We start from the raw sequence: 10387 nt of genomic DNA, 5'->3' as shown, positions 1-10387 counted from the left end.
GAAAATAATGTACAATAAATAATTTGCCTTTTACTAATAAAGGATTTGAATAAATAGTCTACGTCTAAAACTTAAAAAAGAGGAAGGAAAATTCCTCTGGCTTCTTTATTATTAATAATAATAATAATAATTATTATTTTAAATTATCATTTTATTAAGTTTTCTAAAAGTCGATTCCTGAGAAAGTCGCTGGAAGGATTCACGAATGTTTTCTGGTGGTGGAGGGGATGAACAGCTCTGATGTGCGTGGGAACTACGGGCTGCTTTCTTTAAAATACGAGGAGATTTAAAACCAAAACTCGAATGAAATACCTGCATTTAGCCAAAATTAGGCTGTTCTTTCATCTCTGTCCTTTCATGTCAGCCTTGGAGAATAAATACTAGGAGGGTAATTCGCAGCCCACAGCGTGAGGAGCTCGAAAGGGAAGTGTTTGGAAGGGGTGGGATGGGATGATTAATGAGAGACGGTTTGGGGTTGTTTTGAGGGGTGTCCCACTCAACCCTTTAAAGCAGGCTTGGGGCGTGGAGGGGTGTGGGGAGGGGGGGGGGATGGCAGTGGTTTGGGATGGGGCTGGTGCTCCGGGAAAGGTTAGAAACGGTCAGTCGGGATGGGGAGAAGGAGAAGGGGGAGCTGGTTATTGGAAATCTAAATGTTGCAAATCTATAGTACAAAGTGCGCTTGTAAAAAAGTCCAGGTCTTCCTCGGAGAAGTGGACAGGACTCTCCAGGGAGCTCTGGAACCCCGGGGGAAAACCCTCCGAGAGCTGCAGGCAGGATTCTGCCGAGAAGATGCTCAGCTCTGGTAACAAAGGCGAGTCCTGGCTCTCGGGGTAACCGCAGTCCGAGGGGCCGGCAGCGGTACTGAGGTCCCCCACAAACCCCCCCGGGCTGCCGGGTTCCTCACTGCCCTGCTTTTCGCTTTGGAACGACCCAGAGGGCTCCGGAACCGACCCGAAGGTTGGGTTTTCCTCAGGTTCCTCCGCTGGGTCGCTGCCTTCATCCAGGTTGGGGTAGGCGAGATCCCCGTCAGGGTTTTCTTTATACTGGGTTTGCCTTTTGTGTTTCATCCGACGGTTCTGGAACCAAACTTTGACTTGTCGCTCGGTGAGATCGAGCAGAGCAGCGATTTCCACCCTCCGGGGCCTGCAGAGGTATTTGTTGAAGTGAAATTCCTTCTCCAGCTCCAGCAGCTGGGTGTTGGTGTAGGCGGTCCGGAGCCTCCTGGAGCCACCACTGTCTCCCAATCCCTGGATATCTTAAACATACAGAAAACCAAACTTTTCAACGAGAAAAAGTGGGGTTGGATTCGTCCTCTCCCGGTTACGAGCAGGGCAGAGGCGTGCCCAGCACTAAAGAGAGTTGGGGGGGGGGGGGGGGGGGGCGGGGGGGGGAGTGAGGCAGAAAATAAATGTTTAATTAAACTCTTCCCATTGTGGAAGAGGGTTGGAAATCAATCCCCGGTCCCCTTGCCCCAAGCAGAAGAAAGAATTTTTCTCACTGGCCTCTCGCTTTAGAGACTTTTCTTCTCTGCTGCCTTCGCGGGGAAATACATAAAGGGAATTTCCACCCATTCCTTCCTTTTTAGTCGTTCTCCTTTGTGCCAGGAGTTTGGGAGTGTCTCTACGGGGCTTTGATTTCGTTATTCCTGAATTATCTGGTGCCCTTCCTTCTCCTGTCCAAACATTTCCCTGAACGATGCCATGAAAACAAACAACGAATTGCACCTTAAAATGTTTTACATCCCGGGGGAAGGAGGATCCCTGGCCAGGGCTGTTGAGCTCCCCGACCAAGGAAAGCCTTGGAAAGAGAACCGACTGAGGGACTGGGGGGCAGGATTTGGAGTATATTTAGTTTATTTTTCAGTGGGGAGCTGCATCTGAGGATCTTGCTCTGGTTCTTTTCACTCTCTCATTCTGCTGGCAGCAGTTCCCCCCTCACTCACTCGCTTTTATTTGCCTTTCCACTCTTATTTAGGCGTTTGGTTGTTTCGGTGTTTTGTTTTGTTTTTTTCTCTGTAAATTGAGAAAGAAAGAAAGAAAGAAAGAAAGAAAGAAAGAAAGAAAGAAAGAAAGAAAGAAAGAAAGAAAGAAAGAAAGAAAGAAAGAAAGAAAGAAAGAAAGAAAGAAAGAAAGAAAGAAAGAAAGAAAGAAAGAAAGAAAGAAAGAAAGAAAGAAAGAAAGAAAGAAAGAAAGAAAGAAAGAAAGAAAGAGGAAAGGAAAGGAAAGGAAAGGAAAGGAAAGGAAAGGAAAGGAAAGGAAAGGAAAGGAAAGGAAAGGAAAGGAAAGGAAAGGAAAGGAAAGGAAAGGAAAGGAAAGGAGAAGAGAAGAGAAGAGAAGAGAAGAGAAGAGAAGAGAAGAGAAGAGAAGAGAAGAGAAGAGAAGAGAAGAGAAGAGAAGAGAAGAGAAGAGAAGAGAAGAGAAGAGAAGAGAAAAGAGAAGATTCAGGGCCGGGTGGGAAAATAGAGCAAACGGAGCTGCCAAGTCGTGTGTGCCTCCCCCCCTCTCCCCCCCAGCCCTGTAGCTAATAACGAGCCCGGTTCTCCCAGCCCCCTCTTCCCTCTTGTTTTTTGCACAAGTTAGAGCAATTTGCTTTTTCATTTGCTGGAGGAGGAGGTAGGAGATATTTTTCCCACCTCCCCACCTCGGCTGTGATGTATTTTGGTGCAAGTTTCGGGGGATAAACTCTGTTGGGTTTTTTTTCGGGGGGGTGGGGTGGGGTAGAGATGCTGTGGGGCAGCAGGAGGGGAATATGGGGGGGGGGGGGGAATTTGTTTATTCTTCAGACCCTCTCAAATTTAGCAAACACCCTCTCACCCCTTCCATATACCAACCTGCAGGAGATCCTGCGGCAGGAACCGGCACCGAGGATGATGAGGAGGATGAGGATGATGATGATGGGGGGGAAGAAGAGGAAGAAGAGGATGGAGCCTGGGTAGATTTCTTGGAGGATTTCTTCTCCTTCATCCATGGGAATTCCGCTGCCAAGGGGCTAGGCTGTGCCGGAGGTTGGGGCTGGAGCTGGAGCAGGCCATGAGATGTTCTTTTTTGGTTCCTCGGTCTTGCCTGGTTGCTGGAACAAGGATTGAGGCTGAGGACGGTTTGCTCAAAAGGAGGAGGAATTAATGTCGAGTCCTTGATTGATGAAGTTTGAAATGTCTCCAGGACAGCGGGAAGAGACGTCAGGCACTCTGCGAGCGAAGGCTGGCTATTTATAAACCCGATCTCCCTCTCAAATTCAAAATTCATGGCTTTTCCAGGGCCCAGGGTTTAAAAAGCGGGAGGGGAAGAGGAGGAGGGGAAGGGAGGGAGGAGGGAAAAGGAGGAGGAGGAGGAGGAGGAAGGGGGAGAGGGGAAGAAATCGGAGGGCCTGAGTTTTTATGGCAGTGATGATGATGGTTCTCGGGCTTTTTATAATTGTTATATTGCTGATAATAGAGGCGGATGGGGACCTTGCTCTATTAAACTCCAGACTGGGGCGAAATTGCAGCCAATTCCTGCTCACGTGGGCCAGCCCTGGCCAATGGCAGGCAGGGGCCTGGTGGCAAGCAGAGAGCTTTATTTTCTTTAATTGATTAAAAAAAGGAAACGCCAGAAGATCGCCAAGAAAAACCTCTCAAGCACACACAGCCCCGGCAGCCATCACCCCTCGGATGGCTTCAGGTTGGTGGGACCGGGCAGGGGGCCGTAGGCAGGGAGCTGTCCCTGCCTGGTCTGCCTGGTCCTGCCTGTCCCTATCTGTCCCCGTTTGTCCTACCTGGTCCTGCCTGTCCTTCCTTATTTGCCTGTTCTTTCTCCCTTGCCTATCGCTGCCCTGTCCTGTCTTCTCTGCTTCTTCCTTCCCTCCCTGCCTGTCCCTGCTTGCCTTGCCTGTTCTGACTCTTCTGCCTGGTGTAACCTCACTACCTGCCCTGCTTTTTACCCTGAGTGCACTTCCTACTCTGTCTTTCCCCTGTGTCCCTGCCTGGTCCTGCCTGCCCTGGCTCTTCCTTCCCGGTGTTACCTCACTCCCGGTCCTGCCCGCACTGCCTGCCCTGCTTCTAACCCTGCCTGCGCTTCCTAATCCGCCTTTGCCCTGTGGCCCTGCCTGGCCCTGCCTCTTCCTTCCTGATGTTACCTAACTCCCTGCCCTGCCCGCACTACCTGCCCTGCTTTTCACCCTGTCTGAGCTTTCTACTCTGCCTTTCCCCTGTGTCCCTGCCTCTTCCTTCCCGCCGTGCCTGTGTCAGGCTACTCCACACCCCTTTGCTGTGCTCCCCGAAGTCCGTTCCCCGGCGGGAGTGGGACAGGCGTGGGAAAAGGGACTCAGTCCCCCCCCGCGACGTGCCGCTGGCATTCAGGGAAGCATAGCCGGGACGAGCTCTGGGCTGCCTGGGTGTGCTCTCACATCCCATCTACGGGATTTGGGAAGTTCTAAGCAATGAGAAGGTTTGGGTCTGGATTCGGATGTGAACACTGAGGAAGTCAAGTGAACTTCTGAGTCAAGTGCAGCCTCATTTACCTGGTTAAACGACTTTCAGAGCAAGAGCATAATCCTTCTGCTCCCAGAGCCAGGCTTAATGGATTCTTTATGCTCTCCTAAAGCCCAAACATGTTTTAAGGTCACGAATATCTTTGAAATCTCATTTCTTCCCTCCCATCTTTCCCCCACCACCACCACTGCCAACAAACAGCACCACTTCCAGAGTTTACAAAATAAGTAAATAAGATAAAAAGTCATTTCCCAGGAAGTTTTTTTTCCCCCCTCTCTTTAGAGCCTGACTCCTCACAACCCTCCCCTCCCAAAAGGAAAAAAAAAGAAGTGAGAAACAATCAATCTTTTGCTCGAAAGACTTTTGACAGCTCAGGCCTGGCTCTCTCAGCAAAGAAATTTGGCTTTTGCCAATGAGTTGCATAAAGCAAAAGAGATTTTGAAAGTTTAGTTCCAGGGTTTGAATTTGGGAGGTCTGGAATAGAAAACTTGTGAGGAGGGGAATGAAAAATAACCAGCAGGAATGGCAGCGTGGTTGGTTGGGAGTTTGTTCAAGCTCCACTTCTCCCATTTTGCAGCAGGGAGGGACTGGGCAGGCTGCATTCATGCAGGGAGAAGCCTGGAAACTTTTGTCAGTCCAAGCATCTGTGTGTGGGTGGTGAAGGTTTCTGAGGAGCACAGAACACAGCTAAAAGCAAGGAGCAAGCTCAGAGAAGAAAATAATGCAGCATCTGCAAAATGCAGCTCGATTGAAGGGGGAATTCCCCCAAACGTTTTCTGCCTGCTCATCAGAATCAGCTTCGAGCACCTCCACCTCAGCAGAGCAGAGAGGATCTGAAACATTCATAGCTCCGTTTGGATTTTTTTTTTTTTGCTGGTTTGGATTAAAGTGGCTTTTGGGGGGGGTCTCAGGTTTTGTTGTGGCCTGCTGATACCTCCTTTTTAAGGGACAGGGAGGTTCACTGAGGAGCAAAAGGAAAATCTTTCCAGCCTCTGTGAATTGTTGTGGTTGGTTTTGCTGACACCAAAGTGGCAATGGGGAGAAAGAAAAAGAAAAAGGGCAAGAAAAAAAAAAAAGAGAGAAAGAAAAAGAGAAAAAAAGAGAAAGAGAAAGAAAAAAGAGAAAGAGAAAGAAAAATATTTTAAAAGAAAGATAAAGAGAAAGAAAAAAGAGAAAAAGAGAAAGAGAGAGAAAAAGAAAAATGAAAAGAAAAAGGAAAGAAAAACAGAAAAAAGAGAAAGAAAAAAGAGAAAGAGGAAAAAAAAAGAAAGAGAAAGAAAAAGAGAAAAAAAATTAAAAAAGGAAAGGAAAAATATAATAATAAGAAGGGAGAAAGAGAAGGAAAAAAAGAAGGAAAAATGAAATAAGAAAGAAGAAAGAAGAGGAGGAAGGAGAAGGAAAGGGAAAAAGAAAATAGCAAAATAAGGAAACAAAAAAAAAAGGAAAAAGAAAATAATAAAAGCAACCAAGGGAAAAGAGAAGCTCTGGGGGGAAGGAGAGATTTTTCCCACGCACCACACAGAGGAACAAGGAAAAAAAACATCTCCCTGCTGAAGGAGGAAGGTGAATAAATCCAGAGGGTTAGTGAATGACAGAGAAATGTGATAACTGTAAGCCAAACCCAGGCCTGCTGCTTGAATGCAGCAGCACAAACCAAACCCTGGATACAAGAAGGAGCCTATGGAAACACTGCCAGCAGCACACTCTGAACCTTAGAATTCCTTCTCTTTTTTCTTCCCCTCCTGATTTTTAACCAGTTCCTGGTACAAACCTCAGCAACATGGCGACGAGGATGCGAGACGACAAAATACATTCAACGAGGCTGGGGGAGGAGGGGGGGGGGGTGGGAAACAGCCAGCACCAAACACAAGCCCTTGCTCTCTGAGCTGATCCCAAGCCTGCATGCTTTGATGCTTGTAAGTGATAGTATCCCCAAAGGGGGAATGATTCTCTGCGTGGACAGGCATCACCCAACGCCATCCTGGGGAGAAAAATCCAAGCCCTTCTCTCCTTCTTAACTCTGTTATTTGTGATGGTGACAAGGTTATAATTGTTAACCTGGAACTTCATTTATTAAGAGAGCTCACAGATGGAAAGAAGCTCAGCATCATTTCTCACGGAAGGCTTTATGCACTCCACCTTTTCTATCCTTGGGGGTTTATCCAGGCACCTATGGATGGCCCTGGCAGTGCACACAGGTGGATAAAACACACACAGAGAGACACATTCCTCATTTATAGAGCCCAGCCTTTTCTTGTTCTTCTTTCTCAGGACCTTTTTCAGCCTTTCCTCTTTTCCCTTTCTCAGTACCTTTTCCAGTCTCTCCACTTTTTCCTTTCTCAGGACCTTTTCCAGCCTTTCCTCTTTTCCCTTTCTCATTGCCTTTTCCACTCTCTCCTCTTTTTCCTTTCTCAGTGCCTTTTCCAGTCTCTCCTCTTTTTTCTTTCTCAGCACCTTTCACAGCCTTCCCACCCTTTATTCCCAACAACAATCCTAATTCCCCCACTCTCCTCCTCCTCCAGAGGGGACTTTCCCCATCATGATCAGCCCCACAAATTGAACATTTGGAGCTCGATGAGTACTTTTCCAAGCCTTTGCAGCTTTTTTTTGTCCCCACAACGATCCAAATCCCCCTTTCCTCCAGAGAGGCCTTTCACCCCCTTGATCAGCCCTAGAAACAGACCATTTTGAGCCTGAGGAGTGGTTCACCTCCCTCCCACAGCCATAAAACTTTTATTGCCCCTCACTGCTTTAATATAAGTTTTCTTAGGGGCTTTAGGCCGTAAAAAGCAAATTATTCACAGTTTTATCCCATCTGCTTGTGCTGCTGGGGAGGAGGATTTGCTCCCTTTCCCTTCTGCTGCTGCTGGAGCCTTTGGATGGGCTCTTTTTTCCCCTTTTCAGAATGATTTGAGAGGCATGTGTGGGTCGGGGGGGAGGGAGGTTGCACATGTATGTGGGTGTGCACATGTATGTGCATGCACTCTCATAATCATTATTTAGAAGTAAAATCACTACTTAGAAGTAATCTAATTTTTCTTCACTTCAAGCATGGAATCCCTTGTCCTTTTTTTCCTTTCCCCCTTCCTCCTCTTTTTTTTTTCTCTTTTTGTTCTTTTCCCCCCCTTTTTTCTCTTTTTTTCTTTTGTTTCCCTTTTTTTAATATTTTCCCTTTTTCCCCTTTTTAATTTGTTTCTTTTTCCCTTTTTTTCTTTTTCTCCTTTTTGTTCTTTTTTATTTTCTTTTTTCTCCTTTTTTCTTTTTTCTTTTATCTTCTTTTTGTTATTTTTTCTCCTTTTTTCTTTTTTTCTCTGTTCTTTTTTCTCCTCTTTTTTTTCCCTTTTTGTTCTTTTTTACCCATTTTTTCTTGCTTTCTTTTTTCTCTTTTTCCTCTTTTTTTTTCTTTTTTTCCTCTTTTTCTGTTTTCTTTTTTCTTTCTCTTTTTTATTTTTTCTCTTTTCTCTTTTTTCTTTTTTTTTCTTTTCTTTTCTTTTTGTTCTTTTCCCCTTTTTTATTTTTTTCCCTCTTATTTTCCTTTTTTTTTTTTTTCCATTTCTTTCCCCCCACCGCCAACCCTTTCTGATTAATCCTTTTTCCTTTGTTTTCATTTACGGCCCAATAGCAACCCGACCCCAGCACCACGTGATCCCGCTTTGTGACCGCAGCCGCGTAGAGACCGCGTAGGAACCCGCGCAGGGGATAACCCAGCTTTTTTTTTGGTCCATATCTTTAGGTTCCCACCCCACAAATCCCATCCACGAAGCCAACTGCCTTTAACTACACTGCGGGATCCTCTTTTTCCCCCTGCCTTTTTTCCCACGCAGATGCTTGGGGAGGGGGGGGTTGGTTGTTGGGTTTTGTGGGTTCAGTTTCTTTTGTCTTTTTTGCCTTTAAATCCGACTGCTAGGACAAGGTAAAATTGATAACAGAAAGTTTATTCAAGAATTGCTCAACAGACAACCCTTCAGCAAGGAAAGAAAATGTAACTACTGTAGGAACAAAGAGAGATGCTCCAAAGAGGAGGGGGTGAGGTGGGGAGGGATTCTCTATAGATCTTCTAATTCAGGACTATACAATTACAGTCGGGTTCTGCTCTCATGCCTCCAGTAGAACTAATTACATTAAGCCATAAGTACGAAGGTAACATAAAACCTACTGCTCCTCCTAAATTACAACAACTAAAAAGAGAAAGCTCGTTGTACAACAACAAGGAAAGACAATGTGTAACAAGTAAAGGCCAAAAACAAACCCAAACAAACCAAAACTCAACTAAAATGAAAATTAAAAATGACCTTTTTTTTTTCATTATTTTTTCCCCTTTTTCTTCCCCCCCTTTTTTTTTTGTTCTTTTTGTTTTGTTTTTTTTTGTTCCCCCCCCCCCTCGTATAAATACATAATACTGGGGATAAATAAGAGTGCCCCAAAAAAGACAAATATCTTAAAAACAAAACAAATTAAAAGAAAATATGAAACAAAACCGGAAAAAAAAAATCTTTTTAACTGGCTACAACCAATAAATATATTTATGAATGTTCACCAGAACACACACCAATTGAAGGGCTTTTTGACTGAGCTGGACAAAAAAAAAACCCTTCAAAGTTGTTTTCATACCCATTCTATGTAAACTCTAAGTGCAACAAAGATGTCCAGACAAGAAAGCATTAGCAAATAAGTGAGATCCATTCACTTCTGCTTCGATTGGAGGACATTCCATGTGTTCAAATATACCCTGTTTTCACGTAAGGTCAAAGAGAAGAGGAGGAAAGAAGAGTAGGACTTCCTAAGTCTTAGAGATTGTTTTTCTGTGAATGAACCCTAAGAAAAACACTCCCCAAAAACCAACAACAAAGAAAAATAAAAGAAACACCACCCAAAAACCCAACATCCTGGCGTTGGCGAATGGAGGTTTCGTCTCATCAGAGGCAAAGATGGGGAAATATCCAGACCTGTCAACATTTTCTTCCTCTCTTTGGACTGCTGTTAGTGTTGGGGGTGGGGGTTGGACATTCCCAAACCTTTTCCTTATTTTTTTTTTCCCAGCCCTTTTGAAATTCTTATCCTCATTTCTTCAGTTGTTATTCTTCTTGAGAGGAGAGGCAGGGCCTGGAGGGGAAGAGTGTGAATCCCGAGCGTTGGCAGGTGTGTATATTTGCAGTTCATGTGGGGGTTGGTGGGGAGTTGTTCAGTGAAACTCCTCTGAAGGCTGGAAAGGGAAGCCCCAGATTCCTCTTGGGAAGCAGGTGGAGAGGAGGGTGGTTTGCTCATGAACCTCTTTCGATTGCATGTGTAGATACAGGTGCATGTTTGGTAGATGCAGAGGCACCGACTGGCAAGAGTTGGCTGCTTGGCTCTTCTCCTTCCCAGTGTCCCAAGAATTAGCAGTGATGATCTCTACTTGGTTTGGAAATGAAGGATGTTACTGCTTGAAATCTGCTGATTTCCCACAAAATTACCCCAAACCTGTTTCAGAAGCATTTGTGTTGAAACGTGGGAGGTATTAGCTCTTCAGAGAGAGCTGCTCTTGGCAGCCCATGCTGAAATGGTTGGAAATTGTGCCTAACAACCCCAAAAAAAACACTAACAACAAGCACAACCACCTAGTAGCAATTGCCCTGGCAAAGAGAGAGAAAGAGAGAGGGAAAGAGAGAAAGAGAGAGAGAGAGAAAGAGAGAGAGAAAGTGAGAAAGTGAGAAAATGAGAGAGAAAGTGAGAAAGCAAGAGAGAGAGAAAGAAAGCAAGAAAGAAAGCAAGAAAGAAAGCAAGAAAGCAAGAAAGCAAGAAGAAAGCAAGAAAGCAAGAAAGCAAGAAAGAAAGAGAGAGAAAGGGAAAGAGGAGAGAGAGAGAGAAAGGGAGAGAGGAGAGAGAGAGAGAAAGAGAGAGAAAGAGAAAGAGAGAGAGAAAGAAAGAGAATTGCTCAAC

The 10387-nt window shown here is 45.3% G+C and overlaps 1 protein-coding gene across 1 annotated transcript; it reads right to left on the bottom strand.

Moving 5' to 3' along the window:
* On the bottom strand, positions 1–3397 carry HOXB2 (homeobox B2). Its single transcript, XM_064174423.1, has 2 exons — positions 2831–3397; positions 1–1255 (listed from the first exon to the last, which is right to left on the bottom strand). Exons 1-2 carry the CDS (start codon positions 3243–3245, stop codon positions 636–638), a joined length of 1035 nt encoding a protein of 344 aa, XP_064030493.1. The 5' UTR covers positions 3246–3397; the 3' UTR covers positions 1–635.
* Positions 3398–10387: the final 6990 nt, after the last annotated feature.

Source organism: Pogoniulus pusillus, chromosome 40, assembly GCF_015220805.1.
Source record: "Pogoniulus pusillus isolate bPogPus1 chromosome 40, bPogPus1.pri, whole genome shotgun sequence".
Classification (NCBI taxonomy): domain Eukaryota; kingdom Metazoa; phylum Chordata; class Aves; order Piciformes; family Lybiidae; genus Pogoniulus; species Pogoniulus pusillus.
The sequence above is the reverse complement of the archived record's forward strand: the minus strand, read 5'-3'. Positions and strand labels throughout refer to the sequence as shown.